Here is a 27,980-nt window from a genome sequence, read left to right as displayed (position 1 = left end):
CAATGCAAGCATAAAGGAGATAGAGTTATGATCGCTATCCCCAAGATGCTCTCCCACTGAGAGATCTGACACCTGTCCAGGTTCATTGGTCAGTATCAGATCAAGTACAGCCTCTCCTCTTGTCGGCTTGTCCACATGCTGTGACAGGAAACCCTCCTGAACACATCTAACGAACTCTTCCCCATCCAATCCCCTTACCTTTGTTGGGTTTGTTCGCTGCTGTTCCCGACTGGTGTACTCTCCTACTGGTGACACCTAGCAGTACATCACCACTGCTTCAGTATTGGTGATTTCCACCAGCAATGAGTCTAGCAGTGCATGATTCAAACAAGTAAGAAGATTTATTATGTCTCAAACTTTCTTCCATCATTTAGCAAATAATGTACATGCTACAACAGCATGATTTCTTTGACTCAATGTTCATATTCTTCCATATCCTTGCATTAAATGGTTACAGCACAGAAGGAGCTCATTCAGCCCATTGTGTCTGTGCTGATCCTCTGAAGAAACAATTCCCCGTGTGCTATACCCCAGCTTTTCCGTGCAAATTTTGTCTTTACAAATAATCTAATTCCCTTTTGGAAGCCTCAATTGACCCTGCCTCCACTGCACTCTGAAGCAGCGCTTTCCAGATCCTAATCAGTCGCTGTGTGAAAATGTTTTTCTTTGTGTTGCTTTAGCTTATTTTGCCAAATACCTTAAATGTGTCTCTTCTGGTTTTCTATCCTTCCACCATTGGAAACAGTTTCCTTCCTACCCACTCTTTCCAGACCCCTCATAATTTAGAATCTCAAATTTCTGCTCAAACTTCTCAACTCCAAGGAGAACAGTCCCACCTTTTTCAATATTTCTATGTAACTCAAATTCCTCATCCCTGAAACCATTCTCATGAATTCTTTCTGCACCCTCTCTATGCTGCCTTTATGTGATCCCTCGTGTGGTGCCCAGAACTGGACACAATACTCCAGCTGAGGCCAAATCAGTGTTTCTTAGTTGTTTAATGTAACTCCATTGCTTTTGCACTCTATGGCTCTATTGATAAAAACAGTAAGGAGTCTAACAACACCAGGTTAAAGTCCAACAGGTTTATTTGGTAGCAAACGCCACTAGCTTTCGGAGCGCTGCTCCTTCGTCCTGTTGCGGTTGGTCTTGAGAGCGCGGATGGCATTGCGTTGTGCTTGGGTGATGTTCGGGGCTGTCTTGTGAGCGCGGCTGATGAATTTGGTGTTGACGCACCTCCTGATGGCTTGGATATACATGTCAAGTCGAGGGCAGCGGCCTTCTGCGGGGGGTCGAAATCGACTCTTTCCTCTTCGGATACACTGCGGATCTCTCTGTTGGCTGTTCCGGTTCATTGGCTGTCTCATTGTGTTCGCTGTTGGCCTCTTGGGGTTTGTGGAAGAACTCCCACAGGTGGAAGGACGAAGGAGCAGCGCTCCGAAAGCTAGTGGCGTTTGCTACCAAATAAACCTGTTGGACTTTAACCTGGTGTTGTTAGACTCCTTACTGTGTTTACCCCAGTCCAACGCCGGCATCTCCACACCTATTGATAAAAAACCCAGGATGTCATAGGCTTTAACTACACACTCAACCTGTCCTGCCACCTTCAGTGATTTATGCACTTGTACCTAGGTCCCTCTGTTTCTGCACCCCCTTTAGAATTGTACCCTTTTTTATATATTGTCTGTGTTCTACCTACCAAAATGGATCACTTCATACTTTTCTGAATTAAATTTCAGCTGTGACAAGTCCACCCATTCCACCAAACTGTCCTTTTGAAGTTCTGCCATTTTTCTCATTGTTCACAATATGCCAATTACGTATCGTGTGCAAATTTTGAAATTGTGCCCTTTACCCCAGCATCCAGGGCATTATATATGTTAGATGAGCAGAGCTCCAAAGGGATCTCCACTAGTAACTTCTTCCAGTCTGAATGACAATCATTCACCACTATTGTTTGTTTCTTTTCGCTCGGCTAGTTGTGTATTCCTGTTGCTATTGTCCCTGTATTCGATGAGCACTAATTCTGCTCATCTGTTTTGTGACACTATACGAAATGCCTTTTGGAAGTCCATCAGCGGTAAACACTTATCAAATCTTTCTGTTACCTCACCAGAAACCAAAGCAAAGTAGCTAAACCTGATTTGCCCTTAGCAAATCCACATTTGCTTGCTTAAATATGTCTTAAATAAAAAATATATTTTTGTATAATGATAAATATCATATGTATTGCTAGCTGTCCTGTTTCCAAATGCCATAAGTTAATGTTTCACCTCTGGTAGTTATTTAGTGTACATGAAATCTAACTTCATAACTCTTTCCTGTTCTTTGCTTGCACTGTTATAAAGATGATGCACCTGACAAAGCAGATGGTAAGAAAATTGCCTACCTGTCTTTCTTTAAAACCATGTTATCGATCTATAACTGACATATTTTAATATGCTTATGGGTTTAAATGCTGGATTTAACATTGCATGTTGTTATGTCTCTTAATTGGAAGCTCAAGGAGTCATTTGTGTCAACTTGCTAAAATGTGGAACATATGGGCAAGTTGCTTCCTTGAAAATTGTCCCATTAAGAGACAGTACCAACAAGTTGCTATATGGTATAATACGTTTGTCATAAGTATGCAATTCAAAATTAACAATTTGCAATTTCCCCGACAAGCTTGTAAATCCCAAGTTGTCTCATACTTTTTTTTTCAGTCATTGTTTTCCATAAATGTTTACAAGTTCACCAATAATCCCTGAAGCAAAATGAAGATGCATTCCTAAATTCACCAAGTAATTTTACTGTCAAAAGTTATAATCATAATAGTAACTTGTACTAAGATTATGTACACTGTCACTTGGGAGCAATTTTCTTTTTTGGGGAATTGCAGCTGAAGATGCTAAGCACCAATAAATTAAATCTAGGTTTTGTAAAACCTGGAAAATTGACTATAAAGTTGTTGATTTGTTATATGAAAAAAATAGTTCATGAATGTCCTTTTGGAAAGGAAACATGCTTCCATTACCTGTTTTGGCCTATTTGTGACTCCAAACCTACACCAATGTAACCTAACTAGTAGTTCCAACAAAATATAACCTTTTCTTTGCAAGGACAGAGAGGAGGGCATTCTCCTTCGCATTAAGATGGGTTATGTATTTTCAAATGTTTTGAACATTGCAGTCATTCCTCAATTCCGTCACCAATTCAACATTTAGTTTTTGTGGCTCAGCTGACTAACCTAGTTGAACTTGAAAGATTTTGAAAATAGATTTTCCTGATAGAGCCTTGTGTTCAAAATACATTTTCAAAGGTTTAATCCTGTTTGGGAATATTCTGCTTGTGGATCAGTCGTTCTGTGCTCAAATAATTTCCTGACCACAGTCGTAAAGTTGTTTAGATAGGCTTTGATGTGCACTGTTTAAATCTCCTTTATGGAGAGCTCTGTGGCCCAACACACAGCTGTTGCACACTTTTCTTTCTCTTATGGTTTCTGTTTTCTAAACCCTTGTATGCATGTTTTTTACTAATCAGTTTTACTCCCAAAATTGATTTTTTTTTCTTTAGATTCTCATTCTCTATGTTGATATTCATTATGTATAGAAATTTTACCTTCTCTTGTTTTCAAGTTGCTCTTGAAGTACAGTGAGCAGAATTGTACAAAGCCTGTGCAAGGGGCTGGTTGGTAGTCAATAGGGCAGTTGCTGCAAGTGGGAGCTGGCTGGGCCAATCCTCTGTAGCAACCCTCAGATTCCTCCTCTGTCCCTCTAATTACCACAAGATTTTGTTAGTCTCTTGTGTACACACTATCAACCAGTACTCTCAATTATTGTGTTCTTTAGAATAATGTCATTTGCTATTATCTTTGCATTGCTTTTCTTTTCTTCAGTCTTGTCACCCTCCACATTAAGTCACAATTTTTCTTCTATTGACCTATTCCTCAATCTATCCAAATCTTGTTTGCATTTTCTTGTTGCCTTCAAAAGGATGCAGTTTCACTCTTCTATTCTCCCTCACCGAACCTGACTTTATTTGTGTCCCTATTCAATTAATTTCAAATCCACTTTCTTAATTGGTCCCCAACCTTTCATTCCATGCTTTCCAATATTATGGCCAAATATCTGTGCAAAACATCACCAAAGTATAACATTCACTGCATTCCTTCATCCCTTGGTCTTTTGAAAAGCTCCAATATATTTTCCGGTTGGCATCCATTTGTATTTTCCTGTGTTCTCAAATCCACCTTTTCTGAAGTTTGTCTGTTATTCTTGCACTCTTCTCCAGTTGATGCTCGGCATATAAATCTCATTTTAACCTCTATCATATGACCAGTGGAGTTTAGATTATTCGGTACCATTTTGGTTCAGGTACCCATCACTTTTAAAGGTTTGTATGTTATTGTAAATAATTTGTGCTTGACCAGGCCTTATACTTTTTGCACTTTTTTATGGGAATATTTTCAAAAATGTTGAAATATACATAGAACAACTTATCGGGCTGAATTTTGCCATCCCGCCCACCACGGAAATCGTAACGGGTGGGGCATGGACCATGAAAAGGTCTGTTGACCTCGAGCAGGATTTTCTGTACTTGGGACAAGCGCAGCCGGAAAATCCCACACATTATTTCTGTCAATAGCTTTCCTTTTTCCAACTTCTTTATTCTCTTTCTAGGTCGTATCCGTAACAGGCAACTACTCACGGGAATTGGTGCTGGTGATGTTGCTGATTCTAGAGGGCGAAGTCGTACAAAAGTGGTGTCTCAATCCCAACGTATGTATTTGACATGTTGCCAGTGTGATGCAACATGACTAATTTTGCAAGTCAGGGTACAGCAAAAACTGTTATTTATGCGCAGAAAAGATGCATTAGTGTTGTACTTGCCCTTTTAAATGTTGAATGATCTAAGTTTTGAACAACTATTCTGTGCCTCAGGTTTAACATCATCTGAAGATAACAAAGGTATATTTGCTGTTATTTATATATGTTTTTCTTTTTGCATGTTCTGATGATTTTATGTGAAGCTAAGTGTTGTAATATGTTTGTCAAAATTCTTCCTTAAAGTAGTAGACAGCCATGAGCAGCAAATGTGACTTAAATGTATTGCTTTTTTAAAAAAGATTTATCATGAACTTTATAAATGTAAGAAAGGAAAAGCAGAATTTGGCTCCTTTTCTGCAGAGATTCACCATTCTGTCCTTTTGGGCATTACATCTTTGTCTTGCAATATTATTTTACATTTATCTCAAGGCAGAAATAGGGGGAAGTGCCTGTTTATGAAGTATGTTTCTTATATATGAGAAACATTTAACACTTAGTACAGATTATTGAATTATTTATGATACTCCATGGTTGACTCTGCAAAAATGGTATTCAGATCTGTGAAAGTAAACCCTTAAGTCAATTATGAAGGATTCTCTTAAAAGTGAACTAAATACTATTTTACAATTAGTTATTGTGCTATAACCTTAAATAGAAAATACCCTTCCACAAGTTTAAAAGCTATAATAATATTGTGTTGGGGCTCGAGAGGCTTGTCATCTTATTTTTTTGTGGATGATGTAGTATAATGATTATCAGTATATGACTTTGTTCTAACTTAGTTTCTACGTGTTGCTAAGAGAAGTGTTCAAAAGCTGTTTTCCAATAGAAAGGGAAAACAAAATGTCAAATCAACAATGTTTTAAATGTAATTTAATTTAATGTAATTTAATATAATGAAACATCCCAAGACACTTCGCAGGAAGTGAAGGCTATTAAGCAAAATTGAAGAGCAATCCACATAAAGTGATATTCGGGCAGATGGCCAATAATCTGGTTAAATAGGTAGATTTTAGCGAGTGTCTTAAATGAGGATCATGAGATGGAAAAGCGTTGAAGTGTTCAGAGGGGGATTCCAGAACCTAGAGCCTTGGCAGCTGAAGGCATGGCCAGTGATGAAGTGGGTAAAATCGGAGTTGCTCAAGAGGCTAGAATTAACTAAGTGCAATTATCACAGAGGGTTGTGGGGGTGAAGTAAATTCGAGATATGGAGAGGCAAAGCCAAAAGGGAGTTCAAAACTATGATGATAAATTTTAAAATTCAAGGCATTGCTTGACCAAACGTCAGTGTAAGTCACGGAGATGATGGTGAATGGGACTTTGTGCAAGTAGGGCACAGGCCTGTTGTTTTGGATAACCTTACCTCCATGTAGGGTAGAATGTGGGAGGCCAGCAAGGAGTATGTTGAAATAGTTAAGTCCAGAGGTAACAAAAGCATGGATGATGGTTGAATGATGAGTAAGTGTTGATACATCACTACCATTCTTTCTTCTGTGCTGTCTTTGACTGCATAATCTAAACTGTTGTCACCAATGGGGTTACTGATGGAGTCTGTGACCTAGGGCTAAGCAATATTTTGCATGGAATCAATTAAAACTCCATCATTCTGTTTAAACCAATGTTAAAAATCCCACAGCAATATTCACAATAGAACTAGGAATTATTTTGAAGCACCATTGCACCCTAACCAGTTTTACGGAAAAATCCAACAATTATCTCAACACCACTGATCGGATGTTGCTGTTCCAAAGTGGCTGTTGTAGTTACCTGGATTAGTCACTACACTTCAAGTATCATTCATTGCATGAAGTTCTCTTTCATTCTGATAATGAACCATACAAATGCAACTATTTGATTAGCTTATGTCTCATTTTGTATAATTTTAAATAGGCCAATTTGACAGCTATGGAAGCAACTCTTGAAAGCTATTTTATCCTTAGCCTGAGGCACATTCCACAGCCTGTACTGTGGTTCAGGTTGGTTTAGTCAGCACAAAGTAGAGATTGAAACAGAGTGTTTACTTGTGTGGATTGGCACCAAAACTACAGCATGCAGCAGATATGATCTTTGTCATTGGAATTGTGTTGGAAAATTAAATTTATAAATCAAAGCAAACAATTCAAGTTGAGTGGAGAATAAGAAGGGAAAAGAAGCAGGGATTTAGATTAATGTGACTCTTCCGAGCATCATATTTTATGTAATTTTGCAACTTTTGAATAAAAACTGAATATTTGACTGAACTGCATGAAAGCTTTGAATTGTGCAACTTACCTTACAAAATATTGCCTTCCATTTGTTCAAATCTTGCACTTATTGTTAGAGCTCTAAATAGACACATATTTCATGTTGAATTCCTTACTTGAGGTATTTTCCTTTATCTTGTCCAGTCTGATAGCAAAGATAGTAGGAAAGAGCTTAAACAGGGACTTAAGAGGGCAAAAAGGGGCCATGAAATGTCCTTGGCAGGCAGGATTAAGGAGAATCCCAAGGCCTTTTACGTGTATATAAGGAGAAAGAGGGTACCTAAGGAAAGGGTAGGTCCACCCAAGGACATTGGAGGGAATTTGTGTGTGGAGCCAAATGAGGTGAGTAAGGCCCTTAACGAGTACTTTGCATCAGTATTCACAAAGCGAAGGATTTGGTGGATGGTGAGTGTAGGAAGGAGGATGTTGACATTCTAGAACATGTTGAGATAAAAAGGGAGGAGGTATTGGCGGTTTTGAAAAACAATAAGGTGGACAAGTCCCCAGGGCCAGATGGAATCTATCCCAACTGAGAGATGCGTGGGAAGAAATTATTGAAGCCTTGGCCAAAATCTTTGTATTGTCTTTAGCCACAGGCGAGGTACCAGAGTATTGGAGAGTAGCTAACATTGTTCCTCTGTTTGAGAAGAGCACAAGAGACAATCCGGGATATTACAGGCTTGAGAGCTTTACGTCAGTTGGTGGGGAAATTATTGGGGAAGATTCTTAAGGAAAGGATGTACTCACACCTGGAAGAGAATAGGCTTATTAGCGATAGGTAGCATGGTTTTGTGAAGCAGAGGTCGTGTTTCACAAGCATGATTGAGTTCTTTGAGGAAGTGACAAGAAAAATTGACCAGGGCAGGGCAATAGATGTTGTATACATGGACTTCAGTAAAGCCTTCGATAAGGTTCCTCGTGGCAGGCTGATACAGAAGCTAAAGTCATATGGAATCTGAGGTGAGCTGGTAAGATGGATACAAAACTGGCTTGGGCATAGAAAGCAGAGAGTAGCAATGGAAGGGTACTTTTCTAACTGGAGGTCTGTGACAAGCAGTGTTCCAGAACCAGTACTGGGGCCTCTGTTGTTTGTAATATATATAAATGATTTGGAGGAAAATGTAGGTGGTCTGATTAGTAAATTTACAGATGTTATAAAAATTGAGGGAGTAGTGGATAGTCAGGAGGATTGTCAGAGGATACAGCAGGATATAAATCGGATGGAGACCTGGACTGAAAGATGGCAGATGGAATTTCACCCGGACAAATGTGAGGTGATGCGATTTGGAAGGTTTACTGCAGAAGGAAAATATACAGTAAATGGTAGATCCCTTAGAATTATTAGCATATAGAGTGATCTAGGTGTGCAGATCTACAGTTCCCTGAAGGTGGCAACTCGGGTGGATAAGGTGGTCAAGAAGGCATATGGCATGCTGGCCTTCATCAGTTGGGGCATTGAGTATAGGAATTGGAAAATCATGTTACAGCTGTATAAGACTTTGGTTAGGCCGCTTTTGGAATATTGTGTATAATTCTGGTCATCACACTGCCGGAAGGATGTTGATGCATTGGAAAGGGTGCAGAAGAGATTTGCCAGGATGCTGCCTGGTTTGGAGAATATGGACTATGAAGAAAGGTTGAACAAACTTGGATTATTTTCATTGGAGTGTCGGAAAATGAGGGGGGACCTGATAGAAGTTTACAAGATTATGACAGGCTTGGATAGAGTGGATAGTCAGTCCTTTTTCCAGGGTTGAAGGGTCAATTACTCGGGGGCATAGGTTGAAAGTGAGAGGGGGAAAGTTTAAATGAGATGTAAGAGGGAAGTTTTTCTCAGAGGGTGGTGAATGCCTGGAACGTGCTGCTGGAGGTGGTGGTGGAAGCAGATTCTATTACAACATTCAAGAGGCATCTGGATAGATACTTGAATAGGCAGGGAATAGAGGGATATAGAGGCAAGAAAATATTAGATTAGAAGCATCTGTGAATCACAGACTTGGTTGGCCAAAGGAACTGTTCCTGTGTTGTTTTCTTTGTTCTTAGAAATTTCAACACTTCATCCATAACTTCTGTTGATTATGCCATTAGTGGCTATCCAATAGTTTTAAAAAACAATGAGGGCTTTGTCTCTACCACCTTCCTCAGGCAGCGAGTTCCAGACCCTGAGCATCTTCTGAGTAAAAAGCTTTCTCCACAACTTTCCTCATTTTTTTGCCAATTACTTTAAATCTTTGGTTCATGGTTATTGACCTATTTGTTAAGAGAAACAGGTCCTTCCTATCCACTTTTTTCTAGACCACTTATAATGTAATGCTCTTCTCTTTCGCACTTCTGTTTCAAAGAAAATAACCCCAGCCTATTCATCATTCTGAATAACTGAAATTCTCTATTCTTGGCAACATCCTGATATTTAGCATTAGTTTAGCATTGTTTGTTCGTGGTCATTTTGATATGAAAACTGTCATATGTTATAGGTGTACCACCATACTAAACTTAGAATCCACAAGCATGAGTGTTGGAAAGCCATTTGTGACAAATACCCAAAGGTTTGGAATGTTGTTCAAATTAATGGCTTAGCAGAATTCTGTTCAAATTTGCAATCACTTAATTTTTGCTGCAAAGATTCATGCGAGTTGCATAATTTGAGATTACAATATCATGAACATGTTTTCGAATTGTATTCGGGATACAAATTTTTTGGTTAGCTACCATCTCCATTACTCAACACCATATTTTTTAAACCACAAGTAAATACCTGGATTCTTTGCTTGCTACTTGAGCCGCTGACTACTACTTATAACTATAATTTGAGTCATTTTAAATCTTTTTTTGGAATTTGCTCGTGTGAGTGCGACAGCTTTTAATTTGTGTCGAAAACACTTTGGAAAACAAAGTTTTATCAGTTGCAATGGTGGGGAGATGGGTCGGCATTGCAACATTAATGCACTGATTTTGGTTCAAAGCCATAATGCTTGCAGTTTACTGACCATTTCTTCCTCCAGAACATATTTGAAAAACTACATTTCATTTAATTCTCTTTAACATGCCTGAATTCTGAGTGAGACTTCAGTTGTGTTGTTCAATTGGCATGGTTACAGACAACTTTACCAGGTGTTCCATCCTCAGGCATACAATAATCCACCACTGAAGTGTAAAAACCTGACTTCTCACATACTCATACAGTTTCATATTTTCTTTATGTACCCATGCAAAAGGTACATTTTGCATAATCATGTGCATGAATTCTAGTATTTTGGTAAGCAATTTTAATGTGTTGCCTTAATTTTGATCCATGCCTGTTTTCTTCACGGAGTAGCTGGAGGAGAGCAATCCTTTAATTTACTTTGCACTGATAATACTAGTGTTATTTTCTTCTCAGTAACTGCAAATGCACATGGTCATGACTTGGACAGTTTCCTTTTGGGAACAATCTGTTACTCTAACATAACCTGAAACTGCAAGAACTGATGAAACTCATTCCAAGTGTGTTTCACACAACTAAGCATGAAGATGTCGTGAGGCCAGGATTGTGAACTGGCTGTTTGAACTGTTGTTTGAGTTGCCGGTCCATTTGTCAGTGCTTGTTAGTTTTGTACCACCATGATCCTAGTGTACTAAATTTTTCAGGGCGGAATTCTCCCACCCCACTGGGGCGGATGCGGAGAATCTGGTGGGAACCAAAAAGTCAGAAACCTGCAGCTGTAAAATTACATCGCACTTCTCCCAATGGCAGGTTAATGGCATCCTGCTGACAGGTCGCATGAATGATATTTATATTCATTTGCATCTCATGAATGCTTATTAAAACAGCTGCCTGCTGGTGTTCCGTCAGGCTTTCCAATCTTGTGTTATGCCAGCAGGAAATCATGTTTATATAAAACCCGATTGCTAAAGAGTGGCATGCACAAGGCCGCCCTCAGTTCACCAGAGACTTTGAGGTGGGTGCAACACTATCATAGTGCTGTGCTGTTCCTGATGCACTGTTCACCACTCTACCGGCACAGGCCGGTTCCTGCCCTCCATGTCCATGCCAAGCTGCTCTTCACAGACAGCACTGTGCTGCTGGACTCATGGACTCTCCTGTGTCACAGCTTCAGCAGTATGCCTGGGGTTGGGGAGTAAAGAGGTCTCCTTCCCCACTAGTGCCATAAAACAATGTCTATCAGGACAGCACTGTGCTGTGGGACTCATGCAGCCATCGCAACAAAGGTCCGAAGTTTGACCAAGGATAGACTGAGAAGAAGCGGGTGGATTCTCTGAACCCCTTTGCCTTTGTCAGGCTACCAATGTGGAAAGAGGGTAGAAAAGAACAGGGCTCACAAAGGCAGGCAGAAGGGTAAAGTGATGGATGAAAAAGATGAATAATGGAAGACGTAGGAAGACCAAGGGTAGGAAAGCTGGGCCCTGACAAGGCTGCACGAAAGCTCACAAAGGCGGGGGGGGGGGTGGCGGTCAAAGGGAAACCACACCATTTATTGGAAGTGGATGCGTGACGACTTCAGATCTGGTGGGTCGAGACCCAAGTTGGGCCTGGGTGCCCTGCAGGTGATGAGGTTGAATGGAGGGTAGTTGAATTGAGGATCAGACTTCTTATTGAGGCTGCTGTCCTTTTCCCCTTGGGTTGCTGACATTCTGGTGAAGATGGCTGGCTGGACAGGGTGTTATCAGTGTGCTGGACCAGTATTTAAATATGGCACCGGAACCTTCAAACCCATCAGTTTAGGATGGGGAGACAAATTTGCTGCCGGCCTACCAGGAGAGTCGGAGGCATCTCGCTTGTGCATAATTAATGATGTTCCAAGCGCTGAAACTGGTACTGGAAACTGGAATCCACCATCTAGCCAGCGGGACAGGCACCACCTGAACTGCCCACCACTGCACTTAGTCTAAAAACGTGAGAATTCCGCCTGTATTCTACAAATTCTCATTGCTAAACGTTTCTGCTTTTTAGGCTTTTATTTCTTGTCTTGAACTTTTTAAAAATTTATTTTACTGTGTTCTGTCCATAAACGGCAATCTGCAAGCTTCACTGTACCTTTACTGGAAATAGGAGAAAAGCTCTTGTTTATCTATTATTTACTTTATTACAGTAGAATAGTGTTCAGTGATACTTGACTTCGTGTCACCTGTTCATGCCTCTTAATTTCATTTGCATTATGTATGAATCAGATTTTGAGAGTTCTTCAGCATGCTTGTTTGACACAACCTCTCTTGTCTTTTAACATAATGACCAAAGCTTTGTTTCCTCGATTTGCCATTTATATGAATCTACTTTGTTCCTTTCTTTGTCACGGACTTCCAAACAATAAACACAAATATTTTTTTAAATGTTAATCGTGCCTTTACACTTGTTCAGGATCACAGTCAGCCAACCCAAATGGTGGTAAGATTCTCTGGATTTTAGTTGTGGTGCCTGTGGTATGCTTGTCATTTTCTTGCATTTTTGCAGCTAGAAATGTGTATGTGCGTGTATTTCGTGTGTGTGTGTGTGTGTGTGTGTGTGTGTGTGTGTGCATATATATATGTTTTTATACATGTTTCCATATAGCAAACAAAAAAAATGCTGCAAAACTGATCTGAAAACAAAGTGCATGAAATACGCAGTCAGTCCATCAGCGTTTTTCAGATTGTGGGAGGGAATAAAGTATAAAATGTAGTTTTCAGATTTTGCATAGCTGGAAGATGACCAAATTCCTTTCTCAAACTGAATAAAACAAAGAGGGGAGAGTACTATACCAGATTGAAAGTACAAATTAAATATGAAGTGAATGTTCAATAACGTTACACAATAAGAAGTTTTGCGAACCTTCTTACAATAAAGGCCATTGATGCAAGTATTCTATTTTATTTTACTTCTCCATATCTTTGTATCATTTTGAAAATGAAATCGTATAGAAATCTCTGGGAAATGTTCGACTGTTTTTCTGTAATCTTGGCTGATGTAACTTGGTTCAGGCGTATTGATGTGAAATTTCGTTAATCCATTACTTAAAGACCATCTAGTTCATTAAATTTGAACCCTAATGTTAAGCTAGAAGTTTAAAGTGCATTGTGTTCCATTTATTTTGTGAGTTATGCATCTTTTTAAAATTATTTAAATGTTAAGGGTTGCTAACTCTGAAAGTGACATTTTGGCCGGATTCTCCAATCTTGGACCCATTGCAAGTGAGAATGGAAAATTTGGCATTCCATTCACTCTGTGGCACCAGAAAATCCCAGCCATGAATGAGGAAGGAGAATTTCAGCTGATGGGTTTTGTTTGCAGCATTCTAAAATTAGCAGATTTTATCTTTGTGGTTTTAATTAAGCAAAACCAACTGCAGTGAATAATTGGGAGATTTTTGTATGCAGTTACAGAAAAAGTTCCACAAATGACTCAAGTAACCAGTTCTTGCTTAACTGGCAGTACTGCAACTGCACATTTGTGATATTTGCACAACCAGGTTAGCTTTCCTTAAACTGCACATTTTCATTTGTTCTGCTGATAGCTTCAGCCACTTTATATGTATATGGTGGAGTTAAAAAAGACTCGAATCACAGCAAAGTATGAGCATTTGGATGCATCAACTATATCAACCAACATGTTTTAGTTACCCAAATGCCGAACACCGAGTGCAGGAAATCTGAAATAAAAACAAAAAAGCTGCAAATGCTCAGCAGGTCAGGCAGCATCTGTGGAGAAAGAAACAGAGCCTATGTCTCAGTTCTTGATCTTTCAGAGCTGATTGACCTGAAATGTTAACTCTGTTTCTCTCTCGACAGATGCTGCCAGTCAGACTTGCTGAGTGTATTTCTAACTTTTTCTGTTTTCTTTCAAATTACTTGTCCTTTCCTCATCTGAACAGCACAGCTGCTGATTGTTTTCTGCGTATTTTTATTTCAGCTGCCAGTCGCTCTGGTTCTCCTGGAAGAGTATTGAGTAACACTGCACTTTCAACTGTGAGCATTGGAACTCAGCGGGTCATACCTACAGGAGTTCCAGGGCAGAAACGCAGTAAAATACCACGTAGCCAAGGATGCAGCAGAGAAGCAAGCCCCTCTCGATTGACTTTAGGTAAGAAATTGCATCTCTCGACTGTTCAGACACCCTGCTGCACTCCATTTTTTTGTCACCTTCTCTTCTTCCTTGCATGCTGTCCCTCAGTGACAATTAAAGCTTTGACATTATGCTGATGGCACTTGCCTTTTTTCTCATTTTTCTATTAATTCCAGAAATGCCACTTTGCCATCCACATGCCGATCAAAAATAAAGAACTGCTTCAGTTCAACCTGAGCAAATCATCCTTGACTTCAAGTCGCATTGTTTGTCTAATGCTGGCTTTTTACATCAGTGAAAGGATTTAAATTAATTACAAGTGAAAAGAAAAAGGAATTGTGGGAAGGAGAATAGTTGGACTGATCTGGTGATCAAATCGGTTCCCAAGGCAATCTCACAATTTAGTGTTGACTTTGTTTTGAAATCCTGATGAATTGTTGTCGTTATAGTTTTATACTTTTTGATGTTTAACACATCATGTTTAACTGCAACACATTTAATTATCCTATGTAACAAGAACTAACTATTTATCATATATAACAAATTAGAATGAAATTAAATTTAGTTTTGATATTAGAATTCGTATTTAAGGATCTGCATTCAAGGATGATTATCTAACGCCAAATCAATGGGATCTGGGAATACCAAATCTCTTTTGCCATTCTAATATGTATTTGGATTTGGGATGGCAGAAATAGTCAAATTATCACAATCATTTCCCCACCTCTTTTTTTAAATCTAGAGGTCAATATTGGACCATTAGTAGCAATCATAACTATGATTTATCCTGCTTACAGTTTTCCCTTCATTTTTACAGTATTCCTTCACTGTATCTTTTATTCTTTGGTGGCACCCTATTTTAGTTACCGTACACACTTTGACATAGGTAAAGCCACATGCTAAAGTTAAGTTTTGTTACTTATGCATTGGTGAGAGCCTCGACACAACAGATGGTGATTAGAATTCTTTATTTGTTGAAAAATTGGCCGGAGAGGCTACTCAAGTGTTTTCAGGATTTTTGTTTAGCAGAGCTGGTGAAACTTATCACATTTTTGAGATTCAGCAGTCACCAGCTTACTGGATTTCTGCTTCCCTAATTTCAAAGCTTGACTTCCATCTTTTCCTGACCAAAACATTTCATGTAAATTGCAAGTGGGATTGCATTACAGTTAACTTCTGGTGAACATAACCTGGTATTAATTACTGAACTAGAGAACATTCTTCTTTATGTTGTTCCTCAGATCAGTAGGATTCTTAAATGTTGAATGTCAGGTATCACAGATTTATTAAGTATACGTCATGGCTAATGTTTGAACATGTATATTTAAAAAGAAATTACTTGTAATAAAACCTTGAGGCTTTGTTGGAAGGGCTGAAATGCATCACAGTTTCCAGCTTGGTGTACAGGTTCATCAAACCTTATTGCAACCTGTGTATCTGCTCACTTCTTTTGTACCTTTTTCTGAATTCCCTTTACATAACAACCCACACATTCCTGTATTATATGATGATACAAAAGTTAAACTGAAACCATATATAAGGTGAATTTTAATAAAGTTCTCCCCTTGCCCCTTACTAATAATTTTAGTTTAAACAAGTTATTTTTCTACAGACTGGTGCAACCCCCTGCCCAACTCTCTTACTTAATTGCTGGTTTCACTCTTCTTACATATAAGTGCGATGCCACTAAGTGAAAACTTTAATTACAAATCTGTTCTGATTCAGTATCATTTTGTACCAATCCCATGTTGCTAACAAGGATGATATACACACTGGGATTTTTCCCTAACTGTTTTTCTGAAATATATGAATTGAAATGTCTTTTAATTTGACCATAGCAACTGAACCAATTGCTGCATCAGGCTTAGTTGATCAGGTTCATGGTCATTGCATACAAGTTGACTTAAATACTTCCTAATTTTATAGGCGAAGGCTGAAGATTAACATTAGTACAATGGAAACAGAAATCATTGGCAAAATAACACTAGCAAATTTCAGGGCCATCTGATTAGTTCTTGACTTACTTTACCACATGGGGGATGATTTCCGGAAGTTGAAACAAGCTTATTGTAATTTGTTTTGTCTCGAGGCTTGAGGTTTCAAAATAATTCATCTGAGAGTAACAATAACTACCCAAAGAATTTTCTCACTGTTATTAATTACGGCGAGAATTATTGCAGGAATGATGAGGGTAAAAAGAGCATCTGATAATTCTGTTTTTATTTGTTGAATGCCAGGAGACCAGGCCAACTAGAAAGTAGCCAAAACTGTAAACTGAATTGAAAGAAAATAACTATTTTTAGGTATGCTTCGAGTCCTATCCTGATTGGGTGATATTCCAACCATGTTCTGATATTTTTTGGTAGGAAGAAGGTTGCAGCAGTAGCTTTTTTTTTCACTTCATTCTGCATGTTTTGTCACTTTACCAAAGATGTTGGCCTTTTTTCTAAACTGAACATGAACGAATCAAATTCTGTGTTTTAACTTGGTCATGGCTTTCAGTTAGTATGAAGTCAGTGAGTTAACTGTTGGTGTTATCACCCACCTGCTTAAAAATGTAGACCATAAGTATTTAAAAAGATTTTTAAAATACATGGGCAGCATGGTGGCACAGTGGTTCGCACAGCTGCCTCACAGCATCAGGGTTTCAGGTTCCAATACCGGTCTTGGGTCACTGTCTGTGTGGAATCATAGAATCCCTCCTGTGCAGAAGGGGGCCATTTGGCCAGTCAAACCTGCACCGACTCTCTGACTATCTTACCCAGGCCCTTTACCCCACCTTATTCCTGTAACATCACACGTTTACCATCTGAACTACACATCCTGGAACACTAAGGGTAAATCCGCCTAACCTTTGGACTGTGGGAGGAACCCATGCAGACATGGGGAGAACGTGCACATTGGGTTTCCTCCCACAGTCCAAAGATGTGCAGGTTAGGTGGATTAGCAATGGTAAATGTGTGGGGTTACGGGGATAGGGTAAGATACTCTTATCAGAGAGTCGGTGCAGGCCGAATGGTCTCCTTCAGCACTGTAGTGATTCTAGGATCTAAAATAAACCAAGAATACATCACTTTGCATTCATATTTTCAAGTTTTTTAACCCTTGAAGCCAAAATTTTGACAGTGGATATTTAATGATTGCCAGAAGAATATTTTAGCATCTTTATTTTAAATAATTGTGCTGCTCTATACCCATCCTGACCCTTGCTAGTTCGAGGCAGCCGTATCCCTCGACCTAGTGTGAGTCAGGGCTGCAGCAGGGATGCCAGCCGTGAAAGCAGCAGGGACACCAGTCCTGTTCGACCCTTTGCTCCACTTGGTAAGTAGGAGTTATCACTTAATGCATGGCTACCCATTTCTTTTCCATTGCCATCCAACTAGTGATTCTTTTTGCTGAACTCCTTTTCCATTTAGTGTCTACATTAGAGTACCCTCTTTTTATTCACTTCTAGTCATTTAACCTGCAACATTGAGCATCTTATTTATGTCATGGCTATGTGTCGAGTTGGTTTCATTGCATTTGCATCAAGATAGTTTCATTGCTGTATGCTTTGGGAAGTTAGTATCTGCTTGTTGAGATGCAAGTTAAATGCCTTCCAGCCAAGAATTTCTCCATTACTTGTACATGATATTTTTGTCAGTCAACTGACTGGTTTAGCAGTCATCAAACTGAAAACCTTTGCAATTTTAAAAGTATAACATGCCAGTTTTCAATGTTGATTGTTATGAAGCAGAAAATAGAGAATTGTATGAAATGAGCAATTAATACTGTTTAATTGCATAAATCTGATCATCAAAGGATCGGTTTTCAGTGGCTTCAAAAATTGGAAAGATTGTGTATTTACAAGAACAGTGCCATTCCTTCCCTATTCATTGAATATCTAAATAGTTATTGTGCTTTGGAAGATTTTAAAAGTGTTAATTTTGTCCGCCAATACAAGCAACCTTAAAGTAATTGTTACTGCAGGTATTTGGCACTGGTATTGTTTCATGCAATTGTTTTCATGAGTCATCAGAATCAATTCCTGATTAGCTTATTTGCAATAGCAAACCTGGACTTTTGTTTGAACAGAATAGCTGAGTTAATTGAAACAAAATGGCTACTGCTTTTTGTAAATGGGCACATTTATTTGACATGGTAAACTACATCAAAAAGTACATCTCAGTGGGCCAGAGTTTATTGTGAACATCAAATGAACAGTCACGTCACTTGTTAGACTTGCTCACATGCTTTGCTTGAGTGTTTGTGCTGGAAATTACAGTTTGAAATGATGTGGCCCCCTCTACAGGAGATGTAGAACCTGTGTAAACAGGGCAGGCAGCATTCTATCTCCTTAACTAATCAGGTTGAAGAATCATTGAGCAACACCAAGTCTGAACCAAGACGTGCAAGTTAGAATAATGAATTTAATGTTAGATGAGGTACAAAAAGTAAAATAAAGGAAAGGAAAGAAAGAATTGAGAGGAAAAAAAAGAGACAAAGTAAAAGTTAAAATGTATTGAAATATTTTTTTTAAAATCTGAGAATTAAAAGCTGAAGGAATGTGATTGTACACTTGTAGAAGTTGAATTTCCGTGCACAGAGATTGTTTGGTAGTAATTAATAATGAATGGATAAGTCCCAACATTGTATGGTGAGTCTAGTCCATAGATAGCACATTAGTAAGAAATTTCACATTGTTCAGTGTATTTGATGGTGAGTGAGTTGGCACAATGCCACTTTTATTATGCTGATGGAGGGTCATTGCATTTTGGACATCAACTTCTGGATTGTTGCATAAATAATGAAGAACACTGTTGACCTAATCATTTTTTCCACAATAAATTCTAGGTTAACCTGTTGTACCTTTTGCAATCATTCTTTTAAAGTTCTATCCTTCCAGTATTGTTTTCTTATCTAAATATTTAGTGTGAGTTGTTTTAACATTGGACCTTTTGGGCTGGAAGGGAATTAACCAGTGTCGTAGCATGGCTTGCAAAACTGAAATTTTGTTGATAATATTTTACAGTACCATTTCCTTTTCATTTAAATGTTCTGTGTGACTTTTTTTGATATTGGATCTTTGGAGCTGGAAGGGACTTAACCAATTCATTGCATTGTAACATGTCTTGTATAACTAATGTTTTATGAATATTTTGATAAAGTTTACACTTCATAATTGCATGAATATTTTATATAATTTAATGAATATTTTGGCCTAACAAATTTGATTGAATTTTTTGAGCATGTAACCAAGTGTGTGTGGATGAGGATAGTGCGGTTGATGTAGTTTACATGGAGTTCAGCAAAGCCTTTGACAAAGTCCCACATGGGAGACTTATTAAGAAGGCACATGGGATACAGGGTGATCTGACAAGGTGGATTCATAATTGGCTTAGCGGTAGGAGACAGAGGGGTGATGACAGATGGCTGGTTTAGTGACTGGAGGCCAGTGACCCATGGCGTGCCACAGGGATTCATGCTGGGCCCCCTATTGTTCGTCATTTATATAAATGACATAGATTACTATGTGGGGGGTCAGATCAGTAAGTTTGCCAATGATGCAAAGATTGGCCGGGTGGTTAACAGTGAGGTTGAGTGTCTTGGGTTACAGGAAGATATAGATGAGATGGTCAAATGGGTGGATAAGTGTGAGATGAAATTTAACCCTGAAAAGTGTGAGGTGATGCACTTTGGAAGGAGTAATTTGACAAGGAAGTAAACTATGAAAGATCTAACACTGGGAAGTTCCGAAGAACAAAGGGACCTTGGCGTGTTGGTCCATAGATCTCTGAAAGCAGAAAGGCAAGTAAATAGTGTGGTGAAAAAGACAAATGGCACACTTGCCTTTATCAAATCTGGGTATAGATTACAAAAGCAGAACAAAGACAATTACAGCACAAGAACTGGCCCTTCAACCCTCCAAGCCTGCACCAATCATGCTGCTCGGCTGAACTAAAACCCTCTACCCTTCCGGGGACCATATCCCTCTATCCCCATCCTATACGTGTATTTGTCCAGACGCCCCTTAAAACCCACTATCATATCTGCTTCCATTACCTCCCCTGGCAGCAAGTTCCAGGCACCCACCACCCTCTGTGTAAAAAAAACTTGCCTCGTACATCTCCTTTAAACCTTGTCCCTAAAAGAGGTCATGATGGAATTGTATAGAACTTTCGTGAGGTCACAGCTAGAGTACTGTGTACGGTTCTGGTCGCCACATTATAGGAAGGACGTGAACACACTGGAGGTGGTGCAGAGGAGATTTACCATGGTGCTGCCTGGGATGGAACATTTAAGTTATGAAGAGAAGTTGGATAGGCTTGGGTTGTTTTCGTTGGAGCAGAAAAAACTGAGGGATGACCTGATTGAGGTGTTCAAGATTATGAGGGGCAAGGGCAGGGTGGATAGGGACAGCTGTTCCCCTTAGTTGAAGGGTCAGTTACTAGGGGACTCAAGTTAAAAGTGAGGGGTGGGAGGTTTAGGGAAGGGTTTGAGGTAAAACCTTTTTACTCAGAGGGTGGTGACGGCCAGAATGCGTTGCCTGGGAAGATGATGGAGGCGGGATGGCCCACATCCTTTAAAAAGTACCTGGATGAGTACTTGGCACGTCGTAACATTCAAGGCTGTGGGTTAAGTGTTGGCAAGGGGGATTAGGTGGGCAGGTCAGGGCACTTCATGCATTGGTGCAGACTCAGTGGGCCGAAGGGTCTCTTCTGCATTGTCGTATTCTGTAATTCTGTGATTTGAGCAACGCAGAGCAGAGCTGTTACAGTAACTGGGCTACCTGAAGGTTAGATGGCCTGCAGTCAATTCAGTGGCACTGAAAACAAACGCGTTTTTTGGTGTCATGTCTGTGGAGATTATAAAAGCTGTAGCAATATAACAAGGTGGTATAATATTTGTACATCAATTCATTTGGCTTTGCACAAAACACGACATTTTATTGAGTGAAATTTTAGACTAAGCTTTTTTTAATAACATTTGAAAATGCTGATTGTCAGTTATGAAATTTTGTTTTTGCTGTTCTAATTATACTTGTGAACACTTGTTCACAAATTCAATTCATTTTTATCTGCATGTCCATTTTATAAAATCCACAAATCATTAACCAAATTATTTGCCGACAAGCTAAGATTAATTGAACAGCGGAATAGGGTGGGCTTATTGCTTAATGGTTGGCTTGTCCTCTGCGTTAGCAGAGATGATTTTCAAAGTTTTTTTTTATGTTACACATGTTTTAGCTTTACATCTATTAAACATCTTTAATTTTAAGTATTGAGATATAACAACGTTAAAGGCGATTAATCAGAAAATGTCGTATGGAAAGCATGGGACCCAAAAGCAGTTAAAATATTCCTTTGTCGTAATAAGGAAGATGAACTTTTTGTTTTCTGTCCTACTTTAATAACTGTACATATTGCTTTGCATACTACCTTATTTGTTATCTTAATGTGAATGAATAAGGTGGTGGTCTCATAAAATCGGCTTCATTTTTCAGACTAAAAACACTACCAAATTTATGGAGAATTTATTTTTAATCCTTAAAAACCGTTCTTATCATCTTTGATGCACTTTGGAAAGTGTTTCATTAGGCAAGAACTAACAGTGTACTGAAGGGTCTGTCTTACTCAATGGTAGCTGTCTTAATCTCTGACTAACAGTGTGGGGTACTCTACAAACTTAACTTTAAAGGAAAATAGCTTCCTAAATTTCCCTATTGACGGTGTGAATTTATCCTGGTAATTGTTGGTAATAACTTTTAATATAGAAGAATAAAGAAAACCTCCAATCAGCAAGAACAAAACTTATTGCAAATAAAAAATCAGAGTCTTCAGCTGAGAACATAACACAGATATTGATGAAGTTCATTAAGATGTCTAATCTTCTCAGTGGAATAAACATGGTTGACCATTGTTGGGCATTAACTATTTGAATTAAATTGGCTTCTAATATTGCCAAAAAGGTTAGCAAGCCTGGGGATTGGGAGAATTTTGAAGTTCAGCAAAGAATTACTAAGAAATTGGTCAAGAAAGAGAGAATAAAGTATGGCAGTAAACTAATTAGTTTCGATTGTAGAAGCTTCAGTAGTTATGTAAAAAGAAAGATTAGCCAGTGTAAATCTGGGTCCTTCAGTGGCAAAACAGGAGAAATTAGAATGGGGAATAAAGAAATGACAGATACCTTGAGCAATTGTAAGTCTTCATGGTAGAACACATTTAAAAATGTTTCAGAGGTAGTGGGGAACCAAGGGCCTGGTGAAAATGCAGAACTTGAGGATTATTCGCATTCGTGAAAAAAGGTACTCATTCATGGGATTAAAAGCAACAAATCCCCTGGAGTTGACAACCTACATCTTATTGTTTTAAAATAGATTGTTACAGAGATAGTGGATCCATTGTTTTTGATGTTTCAGAATTCTCCAGATTCTGGAACATTCCATGGAAGGTAGCAAATAATGTGAACGTTTTTGTTCTTTTTATTCAAGAGACAAATCTTTAATTTCAAAGTTGCGTTTTGTACATAACGGAAGGCTTGCCATGGTAATAGACAGGGTTTCTGTCATCCTATACTTACAGCCTCCAGACATCACTCCAGATCAACTGGTGCTCTCTACACCTCAGACACATATTCAACTGCAGGTGAAAAATCGGGTAACAGCATGCCAATGTTGTTTGTGCAAATCTTTCAACTTGGCATTTTTTTGGTTGGCATGTTCCTAGATCTGTATCCATAATGAGCAATTTTATCATCCTTATTTTCTCATCAAACAGTTAATTATATTTTGAAGATTTTTTTTTGTTTACAGTGTAATTTAAATGGAAATAATGCTGCAGAGATTCTTGTACTCTTGTGTTGCAAAAATATCAAAAGTAACTTTCCTTCCAGTATTTGCTTTCTATCTTGCCCTCATTCTTAGCTGCCTCAGCTATCTCTCCCTGTTGTGTGCACTTTCTCTCACAAGTACCCCTCAATCCACCCACTTCTGAATTCCCCTATTGCCTTGTAATTCATTCTCTCCCTTGTGCAGGTGGACGTTTCTCTTGGCTTGAATTAGGCTTCACATCTCAGAATAAGGAGTTAGCCTTAAGGATTGAGATGAGAATAAATTAATTCAATCAAAGGATTATGAATCTGAGGAGTTCACTGTTGCAGGGAACAATGGTTGCTCAGTCACTGATTATGTTGAAGAAAGAGATTGATTCATTTTTGAATCGTATCATCTACCTATTTTTCCTGTTATGTTTTTACTGTTTTTCTTTCTCTCTTACCTTATTTTAGACAGTAGTCTCTTTACACAACCTTGCACTTGGAATCGTAGCAATTACAGCACAGAAGGAGATAATTCTGGCTCACCATACATAGCAATGAAAAGTATCATTCGTAATTCTAATCCCTCTGATCTTAATGTTGGTATTCTCTTTCATTTTTATTCAGTTATTTTTTAACAGTCCTGCAGTTTCTGCCTCAATCACCATGTGTTGTAAAATGTGCCATTGTAATAACCGACTATATGAAAACATCTCTTCTAACTTTCGTCTTTATTCTTTTAATAATTTATTATGCATCCATCAAATGGAAATAACCTTGCATTATTTATCCTCTCAAAACCAAAGCCTTATATAAATTCAACATCGCTCACCTGTTCCAGTAATCTTTGCCCTGTGTGTCTAAAATTCATTAACCTGCATCTCCCAAGGATCTTCAACATTGTCAGATTTTTGCTCTGCTCAAACTTTTCCCAACGCCACATGGCTCTGCATTTCTTGCCAGGTCGACTGAGCCTGACACAAAAGTGACTGTCAGGGAACTTTGTCGAAGTGTAGCAGAGTCATAGGGGAAGACAGGACTCGCCCATTTTTTACGCACTAGCTGCTGTAAGATAAGTTTGAAGGTTTACAGTAAATGTTAATTAATGGGTGAACATTAGTGAATGGATGAATGAGTAAATGGATGGGGTGGGTGGATGAGATAAGCCAGTAGATGGGTAGGGTGATGAGATGGCAGGCAGGTAGGCTCGCAGGTGGGTCAGGTGGTCAGAACATTAGTTGGGATGTCAGGGCGATAGCTGGGAGGTCAGGGGCTTGGTTGGGTACCAAGCTAGCTGACAGGTCGGGATAGTTGGGGCCAGGGTGGTAGTTGGAAGGTCAGAGATGTCAGTGTCTCTGACAATCCAGGGTCTGGGAGATTTATGCAATTCTTTTTAATGGCCTTTTCTATGTGCGTTTCAACCTGCCAAGGTCTATGTATCTGCTTTCTATTAACCCTTTTTATTTGCATCAGTGAATTAATGATTTTGATGGTCAGCATCAAAACTGAACTCATTTTTCCAAATCATCTTGCACAGACTTTTTCCAAACAAAACTCTGCAGCATAAATGTCATTTAAAATAATACTGTCCTCTGTCAACTGATAGGAGAGGTAGAAACCTTTTTTATTCATATCACAAGACGTTGTGCACATGATATTTTATTCTGTTTGAATATTTTTTTCAGATCCTAACTGGTACCCCATTTGGCATTTTCATTCCTTAAATATTCAGAAATGTGATATTTTATTGCTAAATATTTAAAGTTATTTCTGTTTCTTACTGATTAAAATAGCAGGGTCCGATCGCTATGGGTTTAATCAGTCCAGTAGATTGTCTGCATCAGTGAGTGCCATGCGAGTTCTCAATACAGGATCTGATGTAGAGGAAGCTGTTGCAGATGCTTTGGTAAGTACAGCTATGTTATCTGATCATTTATTTGTCATCAACTTTTTCTTTCAAAGGTTTATTGTTCTGATGGTCTGATCTGTTATGATCTCCATGGAGATCAACAAACCAGAAAGAATCAAATGTACTAAATAACCCCAACGAGAGAGTCAATAGACAAGGTTTTACTTTTTACAGCAACAATCAAACCAAAATCAACATTAATTCAGCATGAATTAGCAGACAATATGTGGTCAATGTAAACTATAATTTATACATTATATAACAGATACAAGAAAGCTAGAGCTCACAAATTTACTAAGCAGTCCACTCAGCACATATGGCATCAATCTCAGCCACAAAGTCCTTCAAAGCTCTGAATTTCCTCAGATATAGTTATAACTCCATTTCTTTGAGCATATAGCCACCAGTCCTCATCTGATAACAGCTCCCAACCAACCTGAGTTTCTAAGGGTGTGGTTTTCACCCAAATGCACACTTCTATGAAGCTACTCAACTTTGAGTTGAAGAGTCAATTACTAGGGGGCATAGATTTAAGGTGCGAGGGGCAAGGTTGAAAGGAGATGTACGAGGCAAGTTTTTTACACAGAGTGGTGGGTGCCTGGAACTCGCTGCCAGGAGAGGTGGTGGAAGCAGATACGATAGTGAGTTTTAAGGGGCATCTGGACAAACGCATGAATAGGATGGGAATAGGGGGATATGTCCCCGGAAGGGTAGGGGGTTTTAGTTCAGTCGGGCAGCATGGTCGGTGCAGGCTTGGAGGGCCGAAGGGCCTGTTCCTGTGCTGTAATTTTTTTGTTCTTTGCTCACCATGGTCTTGATGGCATGCATCCACCAGAAACACCTTTGTATTTGAACCTTCAACACTAACAATCCTTTGCACTGTATATAATGTGGGAGGCCAGCCAGCGCACTGGTATAGTCAAGTCTAGTGGGAACAAAGGCATGGACATAAGTTTCAGCATCAGATAAGTTGAGGCAAGAGCAGAGTAGTGCAATGTTACAGAGATGGAAATTGTGGTGATGCGGGCATGTGCTTGGCACCTCAACTCAGGGTTAAGTATGACTGAGGCTGTGAATAGCCTGGCCCATCCTGAGGCAATTGCAAGTGCATGGAGTCTATAACAGGGACCAGAGACAATGCCTTTATCTCAATATTTAATTGGAAGAAATTTCTGCTTGTCCAGTGCTAGATGTCAGATAAGCAGTGTGTAAGTTTAGAGACAAGAGGAGGAGTCTAAAGAGATGGCAGTGAGGTTGATCAAAGCAAAATATTGCAGCTGCTGGAAATCTAAAAGTAAAACAGAAAATGCTGGATAAACTTAGCTGGTCTGGCAACATCTGTGGAGAGGGACTGAACAGTGTTGATTAGTTAATTTGGGGGGGCGGTTTTTGGGACAAGCCTGAATATAGAAAACTAAAGGGGGAAGTCAAGATGGAGGGGATAGTTCACAGCCTAAAGTTGTTGAACTCAGTGTTGAGTCCAGAAGGTTATACCAATTATGCCTAATTGGAAGATAACGTGTTGTTCTCCCAGTTTGCTTTGGGTTTCATTGGAGCATTGCAGCAGGCCAAGGGCAGACATGTGGGCAAGAGAGCAAGATGCTGAGTTGAAATGGCAAGCGACAAGAAGGTTGGGGTCATGCTTGTGGATGGAACCAAGGTGTTCTGCAAAGCGGTCACCCAGTCTGAGTTTTGTCTCCCCAATGTAGAAGAGACTGTATTGGGAACAGCAAATACAGTAGACCAAATTGGAGGACGTGATCGTCTAATGCTGCTTAACTTAGGAATGTTTGGGCCATTGGACAGGGAGGACATAGAGGGGCGGGTGTTGCACCTTCTGTGATGGCATGGAGGAGTGCCGTTGAAAGCAGATGTAGTGTTGGGACAATGAGGAAGTGGACCAAGGTGTCGCAGAGCGAGTGTCCCTATGGAATGCTGACCTGGGTGAGAGGGGAATGTGTTTAGTGGTGGCATCATCTGGAGTTGGCAGAAATGTTGGAGGCAGGTGGGGTGTAAAATGAGAACAAGAAGGGCCCTATCATGGCTTTTGGATGGAGGGGAAGGGATAAGGGCAGAGGTGCAGGAGATGAGCTGTCACGGTTAAGTGCTCTGTCAACCGCAGTGGATAAAAGGCAGACATGCACGAAGAGCTGTTTTCAAAGGTGGCATCATGGAATAGATGCAGCAGAGACAGAGGAACTGGGAGACTGGGATAAGGCCCTTATAGGGTGCTGGGTGTGAGTAGCTGTAATCGAGGTAGCTGTGGGAGTCTGTAGGTTTGTAATGAATATTGGTGGTCAGTCTGTCGCCAGCAATGGAGACAGCGACGTCAAGGAAGGGAAGTATCAGAGGTAGTGAGCGGTGAAAATTGGTAGCAAACTCAGTATGCGGGATTTTACGGGCTTGCTCGTCCCGAAGCAGTAAAATCCCGGTCCAGGTGAGAGCATGAAAATAAATTATGTTTATAGAATCCCTACTGTCCAGAAGGAGGCGGTTTGGCCCATAGGCTCTGCACCAACTCTTCAACAGAGCACCTTGCTTAGACCCACTCTGCCCGATTCACATAACCCCCACATCTTGGGACGCTATTAGCATAGCCAATCCACCTAACCTGTACATCTTTGGACTGTGGGAGGAAACTGGAGCACCCGGGGCAAACCCATGCAGACACTGGGAGATTCCACACAGTCAGCCAAGGTCAGAATCGAACCCGAGTCCCTAGCGTTGTGAGGCAGCGATGCTAAATACTGTGCCACCGTACCTCCCAATAAATGAAGTGTCATCACAGTCCCAGAGGACCTTAGGCTGCTTGCCCCTTTGAGAGAGATGTGACAGGTGGTGATTTAACCTCAGTCACCACACTTCAGGCAAGGACGAGAAGGCAGGGCCTTCATGAATAATCTTAGCCGGAATGAGAATTAGATCCCTGCTGTTGGCATCGCCCTGCATCATGAATGACTGTCCAGCCAACTGAGCTAAACCAAAATAGTCATCGATGTAATGAGCAAAAATGAGAAAGGGCCTGAGTCAGACTGGAACAAGCATGTTTCACACATCCCACAAAAAGACAGGCATAACTGGGGCCCATAACTACACCTATTGGCAGGAAGTGAAACAAGTTAAAGGGAAAATTGTTGAGTGAGAGAAAAAGTTCAGCAAGTTAGAGGAGAGTAGTGGTGGTCAGGGATTGT

At 39.6% G+C, this 27,980-nt stretch overlaps 1 protein-coding gene across 9 annotated transcripts in view; it reads left to right on the top strand.

The window, feature by feature from the left end:
* The window catches only part of clasp2 (cytoplasmic linker associated protein 2), a 463,341-nt gene that overhangs the window by 250,561 nt on the left and 184,800 nt on the right, over positions 1-27,980 (top strand). The window contains exons 19-25 of one of the 9 annotated variants that reach the window (XM_078216555.1): positions 4,662-4,760; positions 4,923-4,949; positions 12,408-12,434; positions 13,935-14,105; positions 17,301-17,408; positions 22,649-22,723; positions 24,674-24,786. In XM_078216555.1, coding sequence (XP_078072681.1) covers positions 4,662-4,760; positions 4,923-4,949; positions 12,408-12,434; positions 13,935-14,105; positions 17,301-17,408; positions 22,649-22,723; positions 24,674-24,786 — 620 coding nt within the window. The remainder of the gene's footprint in view (positions 1-4,661; positions 4,761-4,922; positions 4,950-12,407; positions 12,435-13,934; positions 14,106-17,300; positions 17,409-22,648; positions 22,724-24,673; positions 24,787-27,980) is intronic. The other 8 variants (XM_078216557.1, XM_078216556.1, XM_078216560.1 and 5 more) reach the window with 8 other exon arrangements.

Source organism: Mustelus asterias, chromosome 7 (assembly GCF_964213995.1).
Source record: "Mustelus asterias chromosome 7, sMusAst1.hap1.1, whole genome shotgun sequence".
In the NCBI taxonomy this organism is placed as follows: domain Eukaryota; kingdom Metazoa; phylum Chordata; class Chondrichthyes; order Carcharhiniformes; family Triakidae; genus Mustelus; species Mustelus asterias.
Note: the sequence above shows the minus strand (reverse complement) of the source record. Positions and strands in the feature narration are given on the sequence as shown.